At 50.7% G+C, this 25911-nt stretch overlaps 6 protein-coding genes across 8 annotated transcripts; 3 read left to right on the top strand and 3 right to left on the bottom strand.

Annotated features, from left to right (window-relative positions):
- The first annotated feature begins 426 nt into the window (after nucleotides 1-426).
- On the top strand, nucleotides 427-1918 carry PV10_01005 (uncharacterized protein). Its single transcript, XM_016365157.1, has 4 exons — nucleotides 427-517; nucleotides 572-651; nucleotides 701-1157; nucleotides 1216-1918. The coding sequence occupies exons 1-4, from the start codon at nucleotides 509-511 to the stop codon at nucleotides 1810-1812; spliced, it is 1143 nt and encodes a 380-aa protein (XP_016228806.1). The 5' UTR covers nucleotides 427-508; the 3' UTR covers nucleotides 1813-1918.
- A 2978-nt stretch (nucleotides 1919-4896) lies between these two features.
- Nucleotides 4897-8220, top strand: PV10_01004. 3 transcript variants are annotated; one of them, XM_016365156.1, is made up of 5 exons: nucleotides 4897-5203; nucleotides 5300-5536; nucleotides 5612-5669; nucleotides 5764-6470; nucleotides 6640-8220. In XM_016365156.1, exons 2-5 carry the CDS (start codon nucleotides 5381-5383, stop codon nucleotides 7579-7581), a joined length of 1863 nt encoding a protein of 620 aa, XP_016228805.1. In that variant the 5' UTR covers nucleotides 4897-5203; nucleotides 5300-5380; the 3' UTR covers nucleotides 7582-8220. The 3 variants fall into 3 exon arrangements, with proteins under 3 accessions (XP_016228805.1, XP_016228804.1, XP_016228803.1); XM_016365155.1 differs by having other exon boundaries at nucleotides 4897-5225; XM_016365154.1 differs by having other exon boundaries at nucleotides 4897-5536.
- A 238-nt stretch (nucleotides 8221-8458) lies between these two features.
- Nucleotides 8459-12359, bottom strand: PV10_01003 (uncharacterized protein). The gene has a single exon (XM_016365153.1). The coding sequence runs from the start codon at nucleotides 12207-12209 to the stop codon at nucleotides 9054-9056; it is 3156 nt and encodes a 1051-aa protein (XP_016228802.1). The 5' UTR covers nucleotides 12210-12359; the 3' UTR covers nucleotides 8459-9053.
- A 203-nt stretch (nucleotides 12360-12562) lies between these two features.
- On the bottom strand, nucleotides 12563-13632 carry PV10_01002 (uncharacterized protein; the record flags this gene model as incomplete). The annotated part of the gene is made up of 1 exon (XM_016365152.1): nucleotides 12563-13632. One exon carries the CDS (start codon nucleotides 13630-13632, stop codon nucleotides 12670-12672), a length of 963 nt encoding a protein of 320 aa, XP_016228801.1. The 3' UTR covers nucleotides 12563-12669.
- A 1149-nt stretch (nucleotides 13633-14781) lies between these two features.
- On the top strand, nucleotides 14782-17458 carry PV10_01001 (uncharacterized protein). Its single transcript, XM_016365151.1, has 3 exons — nucleotides 14782-15504; nucleotides 15556-17110; nucleotides 17165-17458. The coding sequence occupies exons 1-3, from the start codon at nucleotides 15035-15037 to the stop codon at nucleotides 17249-17251; spliced, it is 2112 nt and encodes a 703-aa protein (XP_016228800.1). The 5' UTR covers nucleotides 14782-15034; the 3' UTR covers nucleotides 17252-17458.
- Nucleotides 17459-20824: 3366 nt separating this feature from the next.
- Nucleotides 20825-21995, bottom strand: PV10_01000 (uncharacterized protein). Its single transcript, XM_016365150.1, has one exon. It carries the CDS (start codon nucleotides 21904-21906, stop codon nucleotides 21133-21135), a length of 774 nt encoding a protein of 257 aa, XP_016228799.1. The 5' UTR covers nucleotides 21907-21995; the 3' UTR covers nucleotides 20825-21132.
- Between the last annotated feature and the right edge of the window lie 3916 nt (nucleotides 21996-25911).

The following is a 25911-nucleotide window of genomic DNA, read 5'->3' as shown; positions in this document are numbered from 1 at the left end:
AGACCATACGACGAGTGAGTGTAAACAAATGGTCTCTGTGCTCGACAGTAAAATCACGACATCGATGGTTCAGCCAATCAGAGCTGTTTCAGGTCCCTGATGGCGTCCGCTGGTCGACGAGTCTGAAAACGATGTGGAGCATGATCCTGAGTATCTCAGCCTTGTCTGTTTAGGGGTCGTCGACGATGTATCGATTTCTACACCTTTCCTGAGCGATAGAACGCCTGTCAGGCCAAAAACATGAGGTGACAATTCAAGGGTGGGATGCCCCGCACCGATATGTACGTTCACTCCTTCCCTGCCAGGATGAGAGTGGACGGGCGCGCCAATGTCCGCCCTCTGCTCTGATTGTTGGCAGACAATCAGTACCCTGTACCTCGTCTTTCCCCTCTTTCTCACTTCCGACTCCTGATATCTCAGTACAGAGACAACAACTTCTTATTGTGTTTGTTGCTTTCCGAAATAGGAACTTTAATGGTCGAAAGTCAACCGGCAAAACACCATCGAGATGCCAATTGTGAATGCCCTACCATTTCTGCCCTGGAATCAGGATGTCTGACCGCTTGAATAGGAGCAAATCTGCCCGTTCGACAATGGTACTGTTGAGAAGCCGATCAACCGAGAGCCATTCATGATCGACCTCGTGTCCAGGTAGGAGAAGATAGCGACTTGCATTGATCAATCTCTCAAGTACCAATAGTTTCCTTACCAAGACAGACAATTATGATCGAAACCATGGACCAATTCAACACAAGAGTAGTTGCGATCACACCGTCAGGGTAGATGGACTCGTTGCAAAGGGTCTAGAGCTGACCGTTGCTCAACTTGCCAACGACTTCCCCCAGCACTCTGTGACCTGCACGCTCCAATGTGCCGGGAACCGACGCCACACGATGCGGACTCGAATCAAGGAGGTCTGTGGAGTGGACTGGTTTGATGGGGCCGTGATGAATTGTACTTGGGAAGGGCCTCGAGTACGTGATGTCCTGCTTGCTGCTGGGGTGGTCGAATCCGAAGTCGTGCATAACGGAGTGTCACCAAGACACGTCCATTTTGCCAATTATGGAGGCAAGACCCAGCAGGATGAGTGGTACGGTGGGAGCATTCCGTTCGATCGGGCCATGGATCCGGACATGGAGGTGATCCTGGCGCTCAAGGTATGAGCCACCTGGCCACCCGCATCCCCCTTGACTGTCGCAGGCTAACGATGGGCAGATGAATGGCGTTCCACTACCTGCTCGTCATGGCTTCCCGGTCCGTGCAGTGGTCCCAGGCGTGCTTGGTGCTCGTTCTGTGAAATGGCTCGACCGCATCTCGGTGTCGGACAAGGAATCGCCCTGTTTCTATCAACAGCGTGACTACAAAATCTTACCACCTGAGGCAGTTGATGTTGAAACAGCAGAGAAGTACTGGCCCCTGTGTCCTTCAATGCTCGACATGCCCGTCAATTCTTGTGTCGCCTGGCCAACTTCCGAATCCACCATCAAACTCCCAGCTTCTGGGTTAGTGGACGTAATCGGATATGCCGTTCCTCAGGGCCACCATGGGCCTGTGATCAGAGTCCAGGTTTCTGGTGATGAGGGTCAGACATGGAAGGACGCACAGCTCGAGCACGGTGGCGAGATGGCAAGCCGATGGAGCTGGGTGTTGTGGAACGCAAAAGTCAAGATGCAAGTAGGATCGGGGCGCAAGATCTTTGCCAAAGCTACCGACGCTGGAGGGCATAGTCAGACACAGGAAAGATCGACTTGGAACCTCCGAGGAGTGGCGTACAATGGTTACGAGGCTGTATTCGACCTCAAGGTCATTTAGAAGCCTTCACGGTCTTGTAAGGAAAGGATCTCTGTATCATCCACGATGAGCAGATATGAGACCAAGAGAAGTAATGTCATGGCAGCTGTCAAAGTAACCTTGTGGCTTTGTATCGTGCAGAGGATGTCGAGCCGTATCGGGTTGGGCATTGAAATTCGCAGGAAGCAGAGTGTCACAAAACAATGAAGTTTTGCAGTGTCGATCTTTCAATCTGTCGGGTATCAATGCATATCTGCACCCCGACAATGTTGAATTTGCACGATGATAATGTCGATCATCTCCAAAACTATACAACGATCCTGAATTTCAAAATGTGTGGTAGTCAAGTGACGGGGTTTTCAAAGACATTGATGTGACCTTAGCCTAGTTGCGATGTTCTCTAAACGAGATGTTGAAGAGTAGCATGCCCGAGCAGACAAAAGTGGTTGTACACACCTGATGAGAAAACAGAAAGAGAAGTGGACACCCCGGTAATAGATTCTACCGCTGTTGTCGTACCTTCCACGTGACGAAGTCCCTTCTTTACTCAGGGTACCTTCCTACTTAGCTTCATTAGAAGCATCGAGGAAGGTACATGGCTTCGGGATGCTTCCTGCCACTAGTATGCGTACCTTCTTGAGCTGAGCCACAAGTTATGCCCCGACACAAGATCCTTCGGTCCAGGCCGAATGGAGTTTGCTGACCACAACCTAACCCGTTAGATGTATCATCGTGAAGGGGGAACCTAGCGGGAGCAGCATTCCGTAAGGCCGAGTTCTACTGGCGCCGCAAGGGTGGGCGCGCCTTGTGGTCTTGGGACAATTCATGGTTCTATGACCAGCCATGGAAGTTGAACAAGGAAAAGTGGTGAGACTTATCAGTTCTATTACCAGCGGACAGGTTGATCGCAAGGCTAAAATCGGTATCAAGAGTCTGAGAAGAGCAGGGGCACCCAAGACTGGGTGGAAGGAGAACGTTATGGCGTGACGGTAATGGTGAAGGACGCGTAAATGGTCTGGACGATTTGGGCGACCGACAGCCCGGCCGTGCTACACTCATGTGCCTTGTTAGGCATTTAGTGGCCACAAGTAGTAAAAGCATTGTTGTCGGTGTGCAAGTGTCGACTTATCAAGTTAATAACACGATGATTGACGGACGTTCTTTCAGAGGACTGGGTCATGCTGGGGGCGATCTTTGATTTAGGGGGCAGCCAGGGACCACCTCAGTCCAGCATTCCCCGGGTGGTCGCTGTTGTGCAAGTGAGATTCGATTAAAATCTGAGCCCCCGACATAACGAGGGGTCCGCCTAAAGTAGCCACCAAGTTAGCTGACTGACTCGCACAAACTCCAAGGCCTGGCAATCCTGGGCATGGCTTCCCTCATACTTCTTGGAGAAGGCCGAGGGAGGGAGGGGCCTAGAGGCCAAGGGCCGGCCCCTCGGGCCCCCTCGGCCCCTCGCCCTTCCCTATTGGCATAACTCATTTCTTCATTAGGTTGACGACATTCATCAGAACGTGGCCCCACCGTTAACATGCAGGAGAACCTCGGGGACACTCGTTAGACTCAGATGTGAAACAAGCCACCCAAACTTGAGGTCTAGGAGGCCCAAGGAATCCAGATATGGATGTCCAGATAACCAATGATAAATAATCAGTCCTTCAGTGGTAGCGGCAGGTAAAATAGGTTCAAGGAAATGAGCGCAACCAATTCTATCGATATCATTGCTGCCTGGGTAGGTACCTCGGGATTGTTGGTGGCTTGACAGGCTTCGTCGAAGTTTCGGCTTGGGCGCAATCAACGTCATGATGGGCAACGGGTGGGCGGATAACTGCACGATGTGGCAGGCTGTCAAGCTGCAGACACCCACTTCCACACCCAAGCTCACCAAACCCGTCATGGGGGCTTACGGAACAGATTCAAGACACTGACTGAACTGCAGAATTCGTATCAGAGACCCTGCATATTGTGGGTTCCCTGAAAATATCTACAGACTCAGTATATAGATTCTGAGGATGATAGTCGGCGTCGCAGCTAAATACAAGTGAGTTACCTATGCAGTACAAGTGATGCGTAGGACATCCATTATTATTACCCCCCGATGCAAGCGATAAGACCCATAGCCTAGCATGCCGCCAACCTCACTCGCCTCTTGGGCCATGCCGGACGTGCCACCGTGCGTGATGTACCTAATAAAACCCAAGGGACTCGTGGACCATAGACTATTGACGATCTCGGCCAACCTGGTGTCAGCGGATGCCGACGCGGATGCGGCACATGGAGTCAACAGGTGCGGCGTGCCCACGTTTTTGTTACCATGTACGCAGACATACGGACGTTACTGTAGCTATCCTATTCCTGGATAACGGCCACAAGCAGCTGGGCACCCGGGGTACCTCAGTTATGCTGTCTCTGTTGTAGGCGGTCCTCGAACCCCTTGTACAGACGCCGTCCATACTTGCGTTTACTCGTACCCGCGGTTACGTGGGTCTCTGAGCACAGCGCCTGAGTACGTACCTAACTTATACCCAACTGAGGTAGAAACTGGAGACGAGGGGGTGGGTGCCGCCGCCATGGCTGCATTCTGTCGGTGTGCCAATTCTTGAACTGTTGACCATGATTGTCCCACTACTGGTACTGATACTTGGAGGCCTGCAAGCTCTCAATCGTCAACCCGCCCACAGTCAACGGTCAACGTCTTCTACAGTAGGAACCACCCTCCACCTCCACCTCGAGCATCGCCTCACCCAGTTGCTATTTCCGGAACCAAAGTGGTGCAATCAACGTATGTACTCCTGTACGGTGTTGGACAGTTCAACTGTGCTCTCCTCACCCGCTATTCTTTCCTTAGTCCTCTGCGCCTATCAAAAAAAAGTCGGCCAGAAATTTCTCCAATCCCCAACCCACATTTGCCCGTAGTCCCAAGCCAGCAAAGCTCAGCGATGAGCCGAACCAGATACTCTTGCTGGAACGACCAATTGTGCTCCATCAGCCCGTCATTGAGGACTCCATCACCCGCCTAACTCCCTCCATGCCCATGCCGTACCCTTGCCCGTGATTCCACGCCCATCTTGGAACCACTGGAACCACTAGAACCACTGGAACCACTGAACAAGTTCCTCCTGCGTACCATTACGTTCTCTGATTTTCCCTGTCTTGTCGTCCAAAGTCACCTGCTTCGCCCTTTCGTGCCTCTGCAAACCCCCATTCCCCAATTTCTTCATTTCACCTCACCTCACCTTCTCTTCACCCGCCTGCACCTTGTCGTCGTTTCCGGGGATCTCAAGGTTTCGAGAGAGGATTGTTGGTCTATTTTGTCATCTGCACATCGGTCCATCTTGCGTCTCCCCGTCCTGCTGGAGTTGGTCGGGTTTCTGTTATTTTGGTGGCCTGCGCAACTACTCACTCATCTACTGTTCGTCGTCCTCTCTTATTTGGTGAATCATTCTCCTGCTCGGGCATTCCTTCTCCCTTCAACCTTCACTCACTAACTCGATGGCGTTGAGCACAGTCCACTTGATCGACTCCCAGTAATATCACACCTCCAATTCTTCGTCCACTTGCCTCGAGAAAAAGTCCAACCGCTGTCAATATGGCCAGCGCAGCTCCTCCTGTTCCTAAGCTCGACCGATACGTGGTCATACATGTAGCAACCACCTGCGACGAACATGGTGTTTATGTGACAAAAGACTCTGCCGAGGTCATTGAAATTGGTTGGATACTTCTCGATAGCAAGACCTGCGAAGAGGTATGTCCGCCGTGGAATTCCATCTGCGGGATTCTCAACTCCTGTTCATCCGCTCACTTTTTCTTCCTCGCACAGTTGTTCCGAGACAGTGTCCTCGTCAAGCCCGTCAACACACCCATCACCCCCCTATGCAGTAGGTCTCGCCCACCTCCGATCTTACTCGGCCAGCTTCACAGCGGCCATGGAAAAATTATATATATCCACATACTGAATCTTGCGTGCAACAGCTAGCCTGACCACCTTGACCTGGGAACATGTCCGCACTGCCGGGTCTTTCCGCGATGCCGTCAGTCGATTTGACCACTTTGCCCAAGAACACCTTATATCCAAAAACCTCGAGTTCTCTTTTGTGACACTGGATGCTTGGGATTTGCGGGTCCAGTTGCCCCGAGAAGCTCGCGACAAAGCAGTCGTCCTACCTGCTTACTTGCAACACTCCCGCACCTTTGACCTGCGCTCAGAGTATGCCCGTTGGCAACAGCACCATCCAGAGTCTCTCCCATTCGGCCCCAGCTCTCTAGCAAACATTTGTGCTGCTCTGGAGGTGGAGCCTGTGCAATCCTCGGCTCCAATCAAGCACAACCTGCCCTTCCACCTCCAGGCCCTGGCGCCTGCCTCTCCTCGTCGTGCCATGGAAGAGGCAATTACCTTGACCAGGGTTCTCAGAGGTCTCATCCGGAAGTCGCAACCCGCCCATGATCACCCGGAAATTCTCACCAGACCCATGGATGCCAGGGCAGATGTCAACGCCTTCTTGAAGGAACGCAGCAAGGTTCTACACATGAACGGCCTGCCGCACGACACCACCCAGTCCGAACTGGAAAGTTGGTTTACTCAATTCGGTGGTCGTCCCATCGCCTTTTGGACTCTTCGTACTCCCGATCAGCACAAACCAACCGGTTCGGGCTTTGCTGTGTTTTCTTCACATGAAGAGGTATGTCTGTCTTGCCTGCGTATCATTCACGATTCTTCACTCAGCCCCCTTCACCCACTCTGACTCCCCCACCACGCTGTTTCCCACGCTTGTCTTCTTCTTTGTCTCTCTTTTCCTTCTCCCTCTTTGGCTCAACAATTGTCACTGATCATACCCGCGTCCTCCACAGGCTGCCGAAAGTCTCTGTATGAACGGCCGCGCTCTCAACGAAAAGGCCATCGAGGTCTCGCCTTCTTCTAGCCGAGTCCTCGATCGTGCCGCCGAAATCCTCACCCCGTTCCCTCCCAGCAAAAACCGTCCTCGCCCAGGTGACTGGAACTGCCCCTCATGCGGTTTCTCAAACTTCCAACGTCGGACTGCCTGCTTCAGATGCTCCTTCCCCGCCACTGGCTCTGCTGGCAATGATCCTTATGGAGGTTATAGTGGTTTCCAAGGTTACCCCCCTCCCGTCATGGCACATCCTCCCCATCATTTCAACCATCACGGACCTCATCACCATGGTGGTCGAGGTGGCGGCGCCGGCGTGGTCCCCTTCCGTGCTGGTGACTGGCGATGCGGCGCCGAAGGCTGTCAGTATCACAACTTTGCGAAGAACATCAACTGCCTTCGTTGCGGTGCTCCTCGTTCGGGTGCTGCTGTTGTCGTTGACTCTTCCTTCCCATCGCCAATGGGACCTTCGTCCGAGTTTGGCATGGGCCCTGGATCCATCGGCGGCACTCCAGGTCCAGCTCCTTATGGAGCCGGCGCAGCCGCCTTTGGTTCTGGCGCTGCTTTTGGTCAGGGTCCTCCACAATCTCAGTATGGCATGCCCTCGGGTATTGGTGGTCCTGGCGCTCCCTTCCCTCACATGGGCGGCATGAACCCTGGCTATGCGTCCAGCAACATTTCTCACTCCTCGTTTGGCCCTGCTGCCCAAGCCGCTTTCAGTGGAGCGGCTGACAATACAAATATCCCTTCTGGTAACGGTCCTCAGAACGGGTTCTACGGTGCTGAGCACAACCCTGACCCCTTTGCTTTCCTCTCCGCCGGTCTTGGCAACCTTAGCGTGGGTGACGAGAACCAGCCACCAAGACGCAATGGAGGTCCTCAGAGTGCCAAAAGCCCAGCATGATGACTGGACCGAGACACGACCCTAGTTGCCTTTTGAGGCATTTGGATTTCTCCACCTACAATAACGACTTCGATGACATGTTTTCATGTTGAGGATGGAGTGTTAACTTTTCTTCCCACTTGTACTGGACTTGCGAATTCATGCACATGTGTTTCCCTAGTTTGTATTGTGGATATTGGCGGGTGGTGCTCGAGGACTGCAGGGATGGAAGTACGAGGGGTCGTGCTCAATGGCAACGGGACAATCTTTGCATATGATTGATGGATGGCCTAGACCTTTGGCTGGATTTTTCCCTCTCTGACTCGACTGTTGGGTTTTGTTGATCTCGGTCCCTAGACGGCCAGCTAGGTCGTGTCAACAGTGGTGAGGGTAAAGGAAAGGGGCATGCAACGGTCTAGAGAAAAGAAGTGACAAAAAGCGAAATTTGAGACTGGAACCAGCTGGAATGAAATTGCAGGACTACTGAGCATATGCACTCCTTGGTATGTTTACGTATGTGGGAGTTGCCATGGGGTTAGCTATTGCCAGCATAGCGAAGGAGTGACAAGGGAGACCAAAACTCAGATAGGTTTAACAGAGAATGAGAATGAACTACCGAACTATAATCACTTTGATAGCGTGAATATTATCATTTGCACCATTGTGGCGAACCTGCTGCTAACTTGAGTTGAGAGGCATAAGCATGGTCGTAGTGTCTGAAAGCTGTAGGATTTGAGTGAGGATAGCAGTCGGTAAAAGAGTCGGAACGACAGTGTCTTCTCATCTCGATAGAAGGAATTCCCCCCATGAATCACTCGGCAATGGAACACAGAGACCAAGAAATAGATACAAGAGAAAGTGTGAGAGAGTAGGATAGTCTATGGGAAGCGTGATGGTGATGGTTGTGGTGGAAGGGAAAGAATTCTCCTCGTTTGATGCTATGTAGTAGTCGTATTGTGTGAAAGGGGGGGATGTTGACATTTCTATTCTTTCTTTCGTAAAGATATCGCCTGTAGGGGAAAACGTCAATCCCAGGCTCTCAACCCCTCAGACTCACGATCTCACTTCACTGTTCATGCCTGCCTGTCTAACTAATCAAACTGTCCTCCCTTCAGGCTGCGTCTGGTCTGCTTCATGGATCTTTCTCCTTTCCATCAACTGAACCCCTACTGCTCGTCTGCCTGGCTGGGGAGCTGCCCTTCGTGATTGTCTGTCTTCCTGGGCAGGGTCCTTAATTCAAGCGAGAGATGGGACTGATTCCACTTGCGTGGTCCGTGGTACTGAGCTGCTGCTGTGTCGATGGATATATTCTAGGTGGCTTGACATCAAGTCATCGCGAGGGCATCGACATCCAAACCCATAATCCCTCGCTTAACACGTTCGTAGAGCAGAAAGCCTGCATTCACAACCTGCCGGATGATCTGTTCGCGACTCCGTGTCTGGGAAACAAGCCAACCACACACGGGGTACCCAAAGATCTAACGGTGCAGGCACTACTGCTGTTGTGCTTGCTGTTGCGCTTGCTGCTGTGTCTGAGTCGCGTGTGCCACCACGCTCTGTAGGACATCTCTGTCCCCAGGCTCAAGGATGTTGGTTAAATTGGTATACAGTTGCGGTTGCTCGGTCTGTAACTTTCCAAGGGCATCTTTGAAGGCAGTGTACGGGTCGAACTTATCGAGCGGGCTTTCCAACAAGCTGTCTTCATCCAGAATACTGTCTTCATCGTCTTCCGCGAGTGCCCCAAACTTCTTGGCCTCCTCACTGAGGAAGTCGAGATACGCCTGTGACTCGTCTTTGATGTCACCCTTGGTGTCCGCAATGGTCGTGGCACTCACATTGCCCCACTCATGTGCCTGCTGTCCTTCGCCGTTTTCGTCTGCCCAATCGTCGGCATCTTCATCAGACCCATATTCGGATATAGAATCAGAAACTCCATCAGAGGCCTTGAACGCGTCCTCGCGCTGTTTGACTGCGGCAGGAAGAGTACGGAACAAGAAAGTTGCCCCAGTCAACAAACGTGGCCATCCCGTTTGTACCGATTGGGGCACCTGGTCCGCGTTGATGGTCAGCAAAGCTGATATGGCGGCAATGCAGAGCTTCTTGTCGTGAACCCGGCGGAAAGAATCAATGCTACCAAACCACACTGAGAAGAATTTGTTAGTCCATCCATGTGATTCGAGCACTTGCAAAGCGAGTACGGGGTTGTAGTAAATTGCATTGATCACCATTTCGACCAAGTGAATTTTGTAGCTCTTAACAATTGTCTTCTGTTGGGCACTGGTCAGAACCTCCATCGGTAACGTAATAAAGGTAGGGATGTAGCTGTCGATGGGGCCACCCCGAAGGTTGAGCATGACTGCCTCTGCAAGCTTGCATCCACAGATACGATCGACTCCGCCAACTTTGGGGTCACCGAAAATGTCTCGGACCATACCTGCAATAGCTGCCAGGTATGGAGGGTGGTCAATGAGTCGCTGTTGGCCATATGTGACAAAATTGTCCAGTGCTGGGAGCATGTCCTCTAGATACAACTCTGCGCCATCCTTAAAGGTCTTGTGCATCAATTCAAAGGCCTGCCACATTGTGGGCGAGATGGCCTTGGAGGCAAATGTACAAGAGTCGATGATTTCAAACACCTCGTTGTAAAGATCATACAATTTGTTGTCCAAGGTGATGGAAATCACGGGCATGAGGATAGTCTCGAGCAAGAGTAGGACATCTGGAGTGGCCTCGAGAGTCAGGATCAGGGTCCCCATGGTTTGAAGCACACCCAAAGCGGCAATAGCTTTGTCGTCGAGATAGTCGCCAAATGTGCCACCCTCTTCGTTCACCCGAGTCTCATTACGGCTCAAGATGTCCTGGACGATCCTCAAATAGGTGTCTCTGAGGTTCTCACTCAGGGCAACAGCAAAGGGGGTCAGTTGCTCGGCGAAGACTTCGACAAAGTCTTCCATGACATTAGACAAGGCATCGACATCGACTTCATTCATGAGCTTGAGAAGTTGATGCATAATTTGGGGGATGTTGGATTGCATTGCCAACCGGATGGCATCATGCCGAATAAGAGGTTGCAAAGACAGTGCAGCCATAACCCTGACAGGCAGTTCGGAATCGGCCATGGACTCGAGAATGTTGCTATATATAAGCATAAGGTTGTTTGAGTCCTTGAACTCGAGTTGCTCGAATTTCTCCATGGTCTCACAAGCTCTTGCACGAAGAAAGCCGTGTGGAGACCTGAACTCGGGGAAGACATGTCGGACGAAGAAATACTCGACTTGATCGGCGATGGGGCTTTTCTTGCTCAGGATGACAGAAGCCAAAGAGCCAATCATACGTAAAGCACCCTCCTTTTCTCTTGGATTCTTCTGGTCATCAGGGGCAGATTCATATCGAGTGACGACTTCGTTGACGTAAGAGAGAATGACATAGGTTTGCTGTTTTCGAGACTTGGTGAGGGTGATGAGAAAATTTGTCGCCGCCATATCTGGGGCGGAGACTTCTTCGTAAAAGTTGAGCTTGCGGTGAAGATAGTCGGGTGGGTTGTCGGTAAAGAGTTCCATATCTTCATCGCTTTGACACAAGACAGGGAAAATCAAATGTTTGATAAGGCTGTCCATGTGGGGCTTGAGCTTTTCCCAGATGACCTTTGGTTTCACACACTCCTCGAGGAAGATGAGGGTGTAAGAAAGCGAGGGTTTGCTCAACCAGTGGTTGCCTCCGACCCATTTCTCAATTTCCTGTAGATAGCCTTTGAGGATTTCCGGGGCAAAGTTTGTGATGAAAACCTTTGCAAAATCCATGTATTCTTTCTCCTGCGAATTGGATATGAGACCAGAGGGGTTTCCGTACCTAACAAATAACCTGTTGAGGTTGGCGTAGGACCACTTTCGGGCTTTCCACCAGTGATTGCGTTCTCTTTCATCAGGATCATCATCCATGGCGCACTCGGGCGGCTGTTTTGAAATGATGGTCAAAAAAAGTGTGCACCAGTCGACGGTGGCCTGGTACTTTTGGAGGTGTGGGGGGAGAGCATAGTACACGGCATGTTTGTAGCACTTGACAATTATACGCAGCATCTCGCCGGCCTCGATACTAGATTCGTGAACGAGTTTGTTGCCAATTCCGAGGATGGTTGGGAAAGTGACAGCGACTACTTTATTCAGATTCTCCCTCTCTTCTCCAGCACGGTATCTGTAGGTGCGACAGATGGCCAGGAGGGCCTGCAGACCGGCATAGACAGAATTTGCATCTTGGGTATTGAGGGACTGAAGGGAGATGTCAACTAACTCGGGCCATTTGGCCGGGAAGTCGTGCTGAAGGATACTTTGCAGAACAGGGACGAGCTGGGCTCGAATTTGTGGCGCCGAGTTGGACAAGATGGGAAGAAGGCGATCTCTGAAGGGCTTTCGTTCGGGCTCCAAGATTGGTTGGTGCGGAGTGTTTTCTGTAGCCCAACCTCGCGATACCCTGTGCTTCAAGTAGATCGAGGTGGCCAGGCGAACCGTCGAGTCTTGATCAGTTTGTAGGATATCTAGCAAGGCACCGATGAAGCCTGGATGCTGTGAGGCCTCGTTGAGGGCGGTTTCTGCCTGGGTACGCGTGGCAGCTTCGGCTGACAGAGAGGATTGGATAGTGCTGCGCAAATCCATGGTGGGTGGGTGCAGGTGCAGAACCTTTGAGGAATGCAAGTGCCAGTGCCCGTTTCAGGGCCGCGAGCCCGACACTCCAAAACAGCACAGAAATCGTCAAACACAAGAGTTGGACGGCGCTTGCAATGAAGGTGTAAGACGCCAGGGAGGATGGATGTGGGATGTTTGAGATCAAAGTGTGTGCATGTTTCTGTTCGGCCTCAATCACAAGTTTGCGTGGAACGGTGGATCAATAATACATATTGTGCAGGTGGCCTTCGAGTGGCCTACTACGTTGGAGATTAGATGAGTCTGAGCGCAAATCGTAAATCGTTCACTTTTGCTGGAAAAGAACTACCATTATCATATCTGTGGCGCCTTCTGGATCTGTGAGGATGAGAGTGTTCAGTTCAATATTGTATCAGTCAGTGTGCATTCAGAAGCTGTAGTCCCGCTCTTGGTTCTTCACAATCGGCGACATTCATGCACCATCTTCCATGTCCTTCAAGATGGCCAGATGGACAACATACCCAGAGTTTGTCCCCAGTCCTGACAATATCTTGTCGCCAGGCACTCGCCACACATTGAAATGTTGGATCAGCTTGTCGAGAAACTCTTCAAAAACGATATCAGAACGCAGTTGCTGAGCAATGATCATCACAGGAGGCTTGTTCCCCTTTTGGCCCAGACGGCAAATGTCAGCACATGTCTGTACCAAAGGCTTCACCAGGTACTCGTTGTAGACACAGTCACAAAGAATTACAAGGTCAATACTGCCGTCAGAGGTCAGGGTCGGATTCAAGGTCTCTGCCTCATCGGTCTCCCAATTGAGAGCGCAGAACTGTAACACATCTTGGCCTGGCACTGGTCGTGTGGGTGGAGAAGTGGGCTTCTTATGTTTCTGTTCATGCTTTCGACGGGACGGTGTTGCCTCCACTAGGTTGGTCTTCAAATGTCGGATAATAAAAGGTAGGTCCGTAAAAACATATCTTCTGACCGAGTGTGATAGGACTTGTCCAATAAGGCCGTTTAGTCCACAACCCAGCTCTACCACCGTGGCCTGGGGATGAAGAGCGTTGAGGGCAGCGAGGATTGGTGGTCTACTTGAGAGCCACTCAGCCAGAAGAGGAGTGACTTTCCATAGAACTGCACCTGTTGTGCCAGAGTGGTTGTTGGAGTTGAGCAGACCGGGGGACTGTCGAATAAAATATTCGCGACCCGCAATTTCAAGTTCGATCACCTCCGCCTTCTGATCAACAAAGCCAAGATTATTACTGGGTATATCTTGGCTGAACAACAGGAAGGTCTCTGGGGGAGATGTCAGCATCATACTCTGTGTCACACACAAGCACGTGGAATATGGGGCACCTTCTTCGGCGTCTTGAACTACAGGGCCAAGTTGCGAAGACAACAGGTCAGAGGCCGGAAGATTCGAGACATTCATTTCCACCAGATTTCACCACTTTCTTCAGCCAACCCCTGCCCTTACATTGATTGAGAATGTCGAGATTCTAGAGGATTTCGATTGCAATACCAAACGGCCATTATACTGAGCAGGCTTTTTGCTCGTTGACGATAGTTGTCTGAATAGATGCAAATAATTTATTCACGTGATAGGCAGTGTGCGTATGCTGACTAGGGAGGCAATGAGGGGTGGTGAGAACGCCACCAATTATTATTAATACGTTGATTTGCCTCGTATGTGTGTAACTGGACGAGGGACGAGGTTGGACGAGCGCGAATCAAATCCTGTGAGTCAAGGAATCCAAGGGGTCCCAAGATGCCAACTAAGCCAAATGTTGTTAGCGCAATTCCCCGGTTTCCATGGCAGACCTGCCTACGCATGTTCTAAACAGAGGAAATGAAAGTGGCTCTTATCGAGGGGGGAATCTGTTGGAAAATCCGCCATGGAGAGTCTGTATATCTGGTGACTGTTTGCACAGGGTTGATAGAGTTGGTAGAGTTTCCTGGCGTTACGTGAGACGTGAGACGAGAGAGGGAGTCTGGCTTGAAAGCAGAACAAGGTCACAAGTCACTTCTCCAGGCGTCATGAAGCATTTTCCAGGTCTCTCGGCCATGGCTGGGCAGCCATGGCATGCTGGAAATGCCTAGTAGTGGGTGCCGGGCCAGGCACGAGTATGCACTGATTTATGGCGAGAGGTACCCCTCGGCCGCACAGCCACCGCCGTCGACCGCCAACCTCTCCAAAGCTGGGCAAAGTCCTTGACTGTGACGTAAACAGCTAGACAATTGCCATAACTGCATATCCACAGCAGCTTTCAAGGTTTGGCATCCAGCAACCACCTGGATTTCGTGTCTAGGCAGCAGACTCGGGGCATGGCAGTCGCGGCAAGATTGGCGCCCCTGGTCAGCTGTTGGGGCCACTCAGGCCATTCACGATCATCTGTTGGGCTTATTCCTGGCGGATCCTTCCAGTAGTCCCTTGCGTTCTTTCGGCCGCCCCCAGCTCCAGTGGCTCCCTAGCTTCGACAGGTTTAGTGCCCAATCTGGGGGGCAGCCCTGCCCCGGCTGACCTCACAGGCTCTCCGGCCTTTGACGCACGGGGGCACCCCAATCCAGTCACCAGTCATCACCACCGCCAGCCAAACCAACCTCAATCACCAAGACTATTCAAAACACAAGACTTTGCCATCGTCGTCGCGGCACATCCTAGGCTTACCCTCCCTCCTCTTCATTTCCGGTGGTCTTCTCTTCTTTCCCATTTCTCTCTCCATCCAGAACCAGATCATTGTATCTCCCTGGAAGCGCACGGTCGCTGCGTCATTCCACTGTCCCTCCTCCATCTCTCCCACCGCTCGCCGTTGAATCATACGTCCTAATCAACCATGCCCTTCTCCTTGGGTGCAAATGACAACCGGCCAAGGATCGATGGCCATGTTCAGCCTCAGATGTCCAGGAAGGCTCCCTTCTCTGTGAATGCTCCTGGCTACGAGAAGAAAGACGGCGAGACCATCCCCCGAGTCAATCCTTTGGCCAAAGATGGTCTTCTTGTCTACCCATCGGAAGAAGTCAAGACCATCTATGACAACCTCGTTCGTGCGGCCAAAAAGTTTGGCAATGCAAAGGCCATCGGTTCAAGGAAAATCATAAAGACCCACGTTGAAAACAAAAAGGTCAAGAAGATGGTCGACGGCGTCGAACAAGAGGTTGACAAGAAATGGACCTTTTACGAGCTCAGCGGCTACACCTACATGACTTTCATTGAATACCAGCAACTCGCTCTAGACATCGGCTCTGGCCTCCGAGGCCTCGGTTTGACCAAGGACGACAAAATGCATCTTTACGGCGCCACCAGGTAAGCTTCACACTCGGTCATGATGCGGGCGCAAATGCTGACACCTCTCAGTGCACACTGGCTTGCAGTCTCTCATGCCGCTGCGTCCCAGTCGATCCCCGTTGTTACAGCCTACGATTCTCTCGGCGAGGAAGGATTAAAACACTCTCTCAAGCAAACTGGCTCCAAGGCCATCTTCCTCGACCCCAACCTCATCTCCACTCTCCTCCACGTCATCAAGGACACCCCCGCCCTCAAGACTGTCATCTACAACACTGAACCCGATCTGAATGAGGCTGATCTTGAAAAGCTGAAATCCACACATCCAGAACTCCAGGTCGTCTGCATTTCCGACCTGAGGAAATCCGGCTCCGAGAATCCTGTTGACCCAGTTCCACCGAGTCCAGAGGACCTCGCATGCATCATGTACACCTCTGGATCCACTGGGCCTCCCAAAGGTGTGACCATTAAGCACAAGGCTGTAGTTGCTGCCATGGCCGGTGTCCAAAGTGTAGTCGCTCCCTACATCTCTCCCGCAGATGCTCTCCTCACCTATCTACCTCAGTCCCACATCTTCGAGTACATGTTTGAGAACGTGTGCTTGTTTTGGGGCGGCACCATGGGTTACGGCAACCCCAAAACCCTGTCTGACTCTTCTGTGCGCAACTGCAAGGGCGATATTCGAGAGTTCCGGCCTACGGTTTTGATCGGCGTCCCTGCGGTCTGGGAAAGTGTCAAAAAAGGTATCATTGCCAAGGTCAATGGCGGCTCTGCTATCACCAAAAACTTGTTCTGGGGTGCGCTTTCCTTGAAGCAGTTCCTTCTTTCCTCTGGCTTGCCTGGCACCAGCGTTCTTGATGCCGTGGTGTTCAAAAAGCTGAAGGACGCCACCGGCGGTCGGTTGCGCATTGCTTTCAACGGTGGAGGACCTATCTCCCAGGAGACCATCAAATTCATCAGTTATGCCGTAACGCCCATGATTTCCGGTTACGGTCTCACCGAAACATCAGCAATGGGATGTATCCAAGATCCCCTGGCATGGGATCCCACCGCCCTCGGTGACCTCACGGGGTGCGTCGAGGTCAAGCTGGTCGACTTCCCCGATGCCGGTTACTACTCCACCAACAACCCTCCTCAAGGTGAAATCTGGATCCGTGGTCCTTCGGTGACCGAGGGCTACTTTGACAATGACAAAGAAACCCAAGAGGCCATCACAGAGGACAAGTGGTTCAAGACTGGCGATATCGGAGAATTCAATGCCAATGGCCATCTGAAAATCATCGACCGCAAAAAGAATCTGGTCAAGACACTCAATGGTGAATATATTGCAATCGAGAAACTCGAATCGTCATATCGTGCCGCCCCTGTGGTGGGCAATATTTGCGTATACGCCCAACCAGACAAGGCCAAGCCAATTGCAATCATTGTTCCCGTGGAAGCAACGCTGCAAAAGCTGGCTGCTGCCAATGGCATCCAAGGTGAATCGGTCGAGGAAATGGCTCACGATAAGAGAGTCAACAGTCTTGTGCTTAAGGAGCTACAGAAAGCAGGACGAGGAGTTGGTCTCAGCGGAATTGAGATTATTGACGGACTAGTTATTGCCGACGAAGAATGGACCCCACAGAATGTAAGTACTGACAATCTCTTGGAGGAGATAAATTCCAACTAATTTGACCAACAGGGCTTCATCTCCCCAGCACAGAAACTGCAACGGAAAAAGATCCATGACCGATATGCAAAGGAGATCAAGCAAGCCTATGGCTCTTGAGATCGGTGATGGACGGGTTTACGAGTCCGGCTGTTCAGGACGGCAGTGTCTGTCTGGCAGTTAGGGCTGCTTGGGCTTGTTAGGGGGGCCACGTTTACCTTTCGAATGGACCAAAGTTTTTTGTGTATGGAGTCAGTCAAAGATACCATCCACTCGTCTTTTTAAAACATAGCTGTAATATGAATGCCGTGAGAGTTTGGTCAGTAATTCTGTTTCACTTGTCACTGCGATTCTATGGCTTCTCTCATGCTTGATGGTACATGTCACTCCATCATACCGTCATTTTTGTCTCTCCTAGCAGTTAATTTCCTATTTCTGAACTATCCAAAGATCTGGATCATAACCCTCCATCAGGGAAGTATATTCATCTCCACCACGAACCCAGCCTTTAATCCCACCTTTGAGAATCAAACTAGTGATCCCTTTGACATCTCCATCCTTGATAAAATCATCCAACCAACCTGCCGCCCTCGTTCCACGACCTTGCGAAGATCCTAGAAAAGAAAAACGGACGCCACATCAATGATTGAGTGCCAGAAAGGGGGAGGGGGAAACAAGGAGCAGACTTCTCCAAGACTCACCACAATACCAAATAACTTGCTTGACGCCCGCCGCTTCCCATAGAGCTAGCAACGTCGGTAGAGTAGGATATAGGCTTTGGGCTGGGAGGTTGATGGATCCTTTAATCGCGCCGCCCTACATTATTACCCTTTACTTAGCTTGCCGATTCCTTCATAAGGCTTCTCTCTCTCACGTTGTGAGTGACAGGGCAAAGTACCTCGTAATCATTCTTTCGTAGATCGACAACCACATAATCCACCCCTGGCCGCTTCTCACCCTTTTGAAGGTAGGCTAATAATTCTTCTCGTTCCATCACATCTGGTGAGGTATTGCGTGGTGCTGGAAACGCTGCGTGCCATGCTGGGGCGGTGGTTGTCATGGTTGATGTGCTGGTGGCTGATGGTAGTTGGGTCTTCGTGGAGGAGTGGTATTTGCGACCAAAGATGAAGCAGCGAAAACGAGGAAGATTGCTAGATCCTGGTACCGGTACTAGTTTACAGGGTTTAATGGCTAAGACGAAAGGGTTTGTGGAATATGTGGCTGAAGAAATGTTACTATACGATCGTAGGATACGTGGTAAAGTAGGCGGCATGGTTGAGTAGAAAACGACGGGAGGTTCCTTGAAGCACCAACTATTTTAATATAATACCTTGGCTCTGTCACTGGCTAGCCTTTATATTGAACTACAAACTGGACAATTACCAGGGCGCTAAGAGCACATACTGCATGTTGAATAGAAATCATACAATAGAATGTGATTTTTCACCTTCACTGTTGGAGCCGTTCACTGACAATACTATACATTTCGTCTTGCTATTGAGTAGCTAACTAATCTCTCAGGGCGCAACGTCCGAGTAATTCATACCAACCTAGGCATTTATACCTTTATCCCGGAGACCCAGATCCCTTCGACTGATTTCTCACCCATTTCAATCCGATCTGCTCACAATCCGCTAGACTCAGAGTCAACTCGACCTTTGCACCGCGCAAGATTCGAAGGGCGCGGTTCCTCGCGTCTTGAAGACTTTCCCCATTCTTCTGAATCAATTGCACTCTGGTGCCATTGGCAAAGAGACCAAACATGATTCGCGTGAATTCCACCTGGGAAAATTTCTTGCCAGGACAGACTCTGGGACCACTGCTCCAAGCGACGAAACCGCCTGGTTTGGGTTCCAAGAAGGTAGGGCTTGTCGTCGTTGTACCCTTGGCCGCGGCACCCACGTCTTGAACGAGCCAGCGGTCAGGTCGAAATTCAAAAGCATCGTCTCCCCAGAGGTCTGGATGGGTGTGAAGAGCAGCGAAGTTCAAGGTGATGTTGGTGTGGGGAGGAAGTATGTATTCATGATCGCGGATCTTCAGTCGTCGTCTGGCATCAAACGTGGCTCGCGGCATCTGCGGTACTGGGCCATAGAGTCGCAGTGTTTCGTACTAAGGGAAAAAGGAAAGTATGTCAATCATTTGCGGAATCATGATGAAGGAAATCCTCACTCACCATCAAAGCCAGAGATCGCGGTAAGGCTGGGAACGTGGTCTCGTAGAAACAGGTGGCCGATTCATCCTCCCGTCGCACGGCATCAATCTCCTCACCAATCCAATCCTGCCAGCGTGGGTTCATGGCCAGTAACACGAGAGCAAATTCAATCGACGACGCCGTGGTCTCGTGTCCAGCAAGATTGTAGATGAACAGATTTCCAAACACTTCATCTTCCGAAAGACCTGCCTTCACCGTTCCAGGAACCTGTTTGATATCTGTCGCTTTAGACTGTTCCTGTGCTCTAACCAACGCACTCATCAGGTTATGTCGGTCGAGATTACCTTGTTCGAAAGCGGTTGTCTCCTGAGCCAGCAACTGTGCCATAAGTTTCTTGAAGTCTTCACGCGCCACCAAGGTTCGACGCATTCCACCCCAAGACATCCATTCGGGCACGCCAGATCGCAGCAAGGCACTTGCAATGATCAGTGACATGAGATTGCTCAACAAGAGGCTCAGGGTTTGGCGATAGCCTTGAATCTCCGTCGCGGCCTTGTCCTTGTCGTCCTTGTCACGTCCGTCTGGGTTAAGTGTGCCGGACATTCCAAACCCGGCGCCACAGAGAACAGCGAGAGCAGCATCATGGATATCTGCATATGTGGATGTGACCTCGGGTTTGGTACACCATTGATCGAGTAAGAGGTCGGCCTGGACGGCCGACTCCTTCCACACCAAAGCACTATTTTTCTCATTGAACGGTGGCACCGTGATTTTGCGATGACGGTCCCATTCTTTGCCGTTGACGGTGTCCAAATTAGGTCCGTAGATGTCAAGCATCGAGTACTTGGATGGATCTTTGATGAAATCATTCCTTCTGCGCATGACGTCGTCGGCCGCTGTAGGCTCGGCTAAGATCAGGTCGTTGCCACCAGGCGATACTATGATGAACGCCTCGCCATGCCTCGCATGGATCTTGAATCCTTGGGGAAATGTCCAGCCAGGATGCGAGAGAGAACTCCATTCGCCGAGCCCAAAAGGTAGTCGCTCAAAGATCGGTCGTAGGATTTCCTTTGTACTCAACCATAATGGACCCGCTGGGTTGACTGGCGAGATCAGAATCGGGAGGCCAATCTTTCTGGCTACCAGGTAGTTTTGGGCTATGACGAAGACTGTCCAGGCCAGGTAGGCCAGTGAGAGATAGACTGGTGCGAACAAGATAGACATGATTGTAGTGAGTAAGTGTCTTGATCTGTGGACTGCGATCACAGCTTGTGCTTTGATGGATGCAGTGTTGACAGCATCAAGTACCTACTGTAGCGGTACTGACAGTAAGCCAAGGAGTATGATCTCACCTTTCAAAATCATCCCATGACGGATGTATACATTCCGTGTCAGACTCTCAGATCTGCTCATTGATAAAGGTGGTGAATACCTGGAGTGGTCAAGGCCCCCCATGCCAACCTGGAAGTTTCAAGGCCTCCCATGCCAACCTAACCCTGCTTGGTCTCACGGACGCCGATCTATTGAGGCCTTGGAGATAGTGCCGGGGATGAATCTGGGGACGAGAGAATGTGAGATGAATGATGCTGGTGTACTCTACTGCTATTGTTGTATGAGTATAGATGGTATTGTAATCTATAGTAGATGGGGAGTAAGGTCACTTCGTATCCCAGTCGGCTGAGTACCTTGGCGAATAGAATAGTTCTTGGATTGCCAATCAGGCACGACCGATTACTCCCAACATAGACATCCAGGTCAGCATCCTGTAACCTCTTCAAGCCCCACATGGCTTTCACGATCAAGTAGACGAGGGGGGGCATGTGGAATACTTAAATATCATTCAAGTAAGTCACCCACTCGGCAACTTCAATCCTGTTATTGCCTCCAATTGATCCAACAATTTCTGCTGAACGTCTGGACTGTCTGCCTCCTTCTTTGGAGAGCGGACTTTGCATTGAAACCAATATTTGCCTGTCTCAGTGACGGAACCATCTGCAAGCTGAACATAAGTATCGACAGCGGCGCCGATGTCTCCTGGAGCTGAAGAACCTCCCATTTTTGTTGCCACCCAACCTGGATCGAGAGAATTGCTCTGGACATTTGGCCATCGATGAGCGACGGCGGCAGCCAGCAGGATATTGTGCAGTTTAGTATCAGCGTAAGCTCGATGGTCGCTGAACCCTCTCTCTCCTCGTTCAGCCCAGGTGATATCCTCGCACGAGGGATCTCCGCCGTTGTGCAAGCCCGACGAGACGAAGACGAGTCTTTTCGGCGTGGGACGGATCAACGAGGTGAGAATATATGGACTCAGTGTGTTGACGGCAAAGATTGCTGGCCAGCCTTGTGTTGTCTTTCGATATGGTCCAGTGTATATGCCGGCGTTGTGGATGACGGCATCGAATTCACCCAGCGCATTTACATCCTCGGCGAGCTTCTTGGTCTGGGAAATATCCGACAGATCGGCAATCAGTACAGTTTCGGCGTTGGGACACGCTTTTCGTGCATCTTCTGCTCGTTGCTCGTTGCGTGCGTGCAGAACGACTGAGTGGCCTCTCTTGACCAGCGCTCGCGCAGCCAGAGAGCCGAGACCGTCAGAAGACCCAGTGATGAAGATTCGCGCCATTTTATGATGTGAACTTCAAAAATAAAGCAATATTCTGTGGCCCTCTTTATATTGTTGGATGGTGAGTATCGGCGAAATGATGACGTGGCTGACAAATAGTGATATATGAGTAGGTGACTCCCCGTGCTCCCCGCGATTCCTGTCTTGTAGCTTTCGTGTCACAGTGCTATCGATGATGCAACAAAGTCAGAGGGCCATGAGGGCTGATTCGTCCAACGGCCTCGGGCTAGCCCGTGGGCTTAACTAGGGATGGGTAGACCATTGGAACTGAAGCCAAGTACTGTAGAAGAACCACAGAACGACTTCGCACCGAGTTCGCACCGCCCAGTATTCAATATAAACTATGATGTGTGCAACATGGACCATGAAGAATATCATGAGACTCCTTAATTTATTTCACTCTTTACTCTTTGCTTTTCAGAGGATTAATCTTGCTGAAAGGACATTGAATTAGCCATGTTCCATCTGAAGAACGTAAATTAGGAGCGCTTGACCTAGTGATCGCTTCATTAGGTATACTTTATATCGACTGTAGAAAGTCTAGAGCAAGAGATTACCACCATCTCCACCTCGTGTGACTGTACAACCAATTGTGCTACATGACGAGCCCATTTCTACACCGAGTGTCGTGTAACAAATATCGTGGTGCTCTCTAACTTGTTCAGTGGTGAACAAGAAACAGTGATTGACATCGATATGGTAAAGACGCTCCCTCTATATTTTGTGGTCACTATCGGCTGATACATGGTTGAACACCTCCTCTTTGGTGCCATGGTTTGTCCGCATTTATGAATTGTAGACATCTTGGAAGTACTTTTTCCCTCAAAATAGGCTTCTACGCTGCATCTGATCATCCATGCAGAACTGATCCCTGAGTATAGCTACAAGCAGTAATAAGTACATCCTGCATGAGGTCCTGTGAAGTTCTACGTGGACAAATTAGAGAACGAGTTGGCGTGAGTGGCAGAGTGTGTGGATGCTTTGTCAATGGTCGTCCGTAAAACAACTACGGTCGATTATTTACTTACTTTCCCTTCGACATAAGGTGGGAAGGGTCTCGTCACGGGTTGGAACCTTCCAGATACCTTACGGCTGACTCGTTACCAGCCTTTTCGGCTAAAGGGTCGTCGAGGCCCTGTATAGGCAACTTCCCAGCCACGGAACACAAGCAGAGTCTTTCTGCTGACAGACACAGTCCCAAGCTAAATGGGTGACCCACATGAGCATCTGTCCCTATTAGGATAAGACGAGCTAGAGTCTTGTCTTTGAGAGTGAATCTGGTCTGTCACTCTCGCAGAAATGCCACGTTGTTGAAACAGACAAGGGGCGGGGGACCAGCAACAAGGGACTAGCTAGGTTTTTTTGGCCCTGGCAAGCACGTTCGGCAGTGTCCCGACACGGCCATGTAGCCCTGGACATGGTAGAAACGTTTGGTCCTCCAAGGCCTTGGAAGACGGAACATGCACCATGTTCCCTATGCTGGATCCGAGAGTACATTCGAGACAGGTCCATTTCCTCATTGACATGCTTCGAGTCCTTGCATGGTGCACTCTGCACACTAGGTAGACAACCTCGTGGTGGCAGGGGAGTGAGGACGGAGATGACCAGATTTGGAATTTGTACTATGGAGTACTGCAGCAGACACGCTTCTGTCGTCGTTTCGTCCAGAAGCAGGAAGAAGGGGGACCGTGAACACGGCACAGATGGCTTTTTTGGGGTCTGGGTGGTTCTTTGTAGGACTTCTTCGTACTAGTAACGAAACTTCTGCTGCGACATGCGCATATACTCAAACGCTATGTCTATGCGTACATATGCTTTTGTGCGGACGGAGTGCATCCGATGGGATGGCGGAATGATGTGAAGGTCAAGGGCAGGACAACGACAAGGACAAGGATGAGATCGAGGTCAAGGTGTCGACGCTATAGAATGACGTGCATAAGGGTGAGGTCCACATCAGAACCTTGACATCCAGAAACATATCCACACATACACACACACACCAATGCTCACCACACACCACGCACGTATAGAATCTTGGCAGAGAGAAGTGGTTCTGGACCGTGGATGACATGAACGCCAATGCTCGACGTGTTTGTTGAGAGGAACTCACGGGTTGATTGACACTTTGGCTTAGGTTCTGGGCGGACATGGGTCGGCAGGGTCAGGAACCTGCGTCAACTCGACTCAACTCAACTCGCATTGCATTGCATTGCATTGCCTTTTCAAAGCTCTTGGTGGTGGTGACAGTGTTGAACGGTTCCCCGAAGTAGACCATCCATCGGCCCTGACAAGAAGAACCTGAGTTCGTCTTCACGTGGCCAACTCCCTGCTCGCTGTTCCCTGCTAAGGCCCAAGGGAACTGGTACTGATGCTCTCAAGATATGTTTTTGTGCATGGCAATGATCATTTGGGAGTGTTGTATCATTGCTTCACATCATCCATAGGTGAAAAGCAATAGACTCATGATATACGTAAATAGATCGACACCTCTCTACACTGAAGATCTTTCGGTTACACCAGGAACGATCCGATCGGTCGGTTCCGCTGCCGCTGTGATTTTCTTCGACCTGGGGAATATGTTCATAGCCAAATTAACAAGTGAACTTTTATTTCTTAGTGAATTGATGTCCAGTCCCGTGCGAGAGTCTATCTTTCTCAAACAAAGTAACAGACAAATGTCGAGTTCGAGTTGGGCCGTCTATACATCCGTGATACTAATTCTTCACAATAGCTGAGTACTTACTATGTGGTTAAACACAGACCAACGTTTGAACCAACCACTCACTTGGGTTGCATTGCATTGCATTGCATTACACCGGATGGTTAATTAGCTGCTGCAGCGAGTCCCGAAGATTCGGATATGGCTACTGCAGGTAAGTTGCAAGTATAGACTGGCCACGAGTACTTGGGTACTCTTGTGGGTGGGAAATGGTTCCATGCATCACACCAATGCATGATGCACGCACGCACGACCACCGAGCACCGAAAACCGAGTACCTGCTAGATTGTTCCAAGTTCTTGACTTCTGGATAGACCAGGAGCTAGATTGTAGCAAGGGCAGGGGGAACAGGGACCAGCTCTACTTAAGCCTAGGAACCGTCAGATGTCATCCACGTTGTACTGGTGAGTACTTACGGAGTAGGTACTTACTTAGTGTGAACATGCCTAGCTGAAGCAGCAGGGTGTGGCTAGGGGCCCTGGGGGGGCCGAGGGGGCTTGGGACCCCCGGGACTCTTAGGTATGGCTGGGGACGCACTGATGGGCCTGGGCTCCAAGAACCGTCAAAAATGGTCAAAAAAGACCGTTGAGGCCGAAAGGCTCTCGAGGGTTGCCAACCTTGAACACGCCCCCCCCTTCATTATTAATATCATTTCAAGAGAAGCGTACACTGTCTTTAGCCATAAGTCGACTATCCGTACATGCAGACCTACGGAGTATGAGTACCTAGATACGCGTTCAAGTAACTTCCGCGGAAGTCCATAGTAATCATTATTATACTACTGTCACTGCTCACTGACTTTTGGGATAACCCATCTATCAGGATAACTGCCTTTCATACCTGAAGAAAACCCTGCAATTCCGGCCCCCGGAACCACAATCATTGGTTCCTTTCATTGTCTGTGTGAGTGTGCAGAATTTACGTCAGCCGAACTATGGGCGACATATGTCTTGGGAAAACTCAGACGCCATATTACGTTTAGCCCTGCAGAATTGGCAATTTTGAGGTACTATGGGTAATATGCAGGATAATGGAACTTTACAAGAAAGGGCATTGAGTGAATTGGTTGAATTGCCGTGGTTCCGATCGAGATTGTTGTGTCTGGCTTCACGAGTATTCTCGTTGCTGGCTCATCCCTGCATGCTTCTGACGGCAATTAATGCTACCACTACCGCTGCTATTCTTACTAGAAGAAGCAAAAGAAGAAGGATTGGAAGAGCAGTACCATGTATCTCATCCGACCTCATCACTGCCCCCAAAAAGAGTACTCCGTAAGTACCCAGCCC

The sequence above is a fragment of the Exophiala mesophila genome (genome assembly GCF_000836275.1).
Source record: "Exophiala mesophila strain CBS 40295 unplaced genomic scaffold supercont1.1, whole genome shotgun sequence".
In the NCBI taxonomy this organism is placed as follows: Eukaryota; Fungi; Ascomycota; class Eurotiomycetes; order Chaetothyriales; family Herpotrichiellaceae; genus Exophiala; species Exophiala mesophila.
This window is presented reverse-complemented; position numbering and strand designations above follow the sequence as displayed.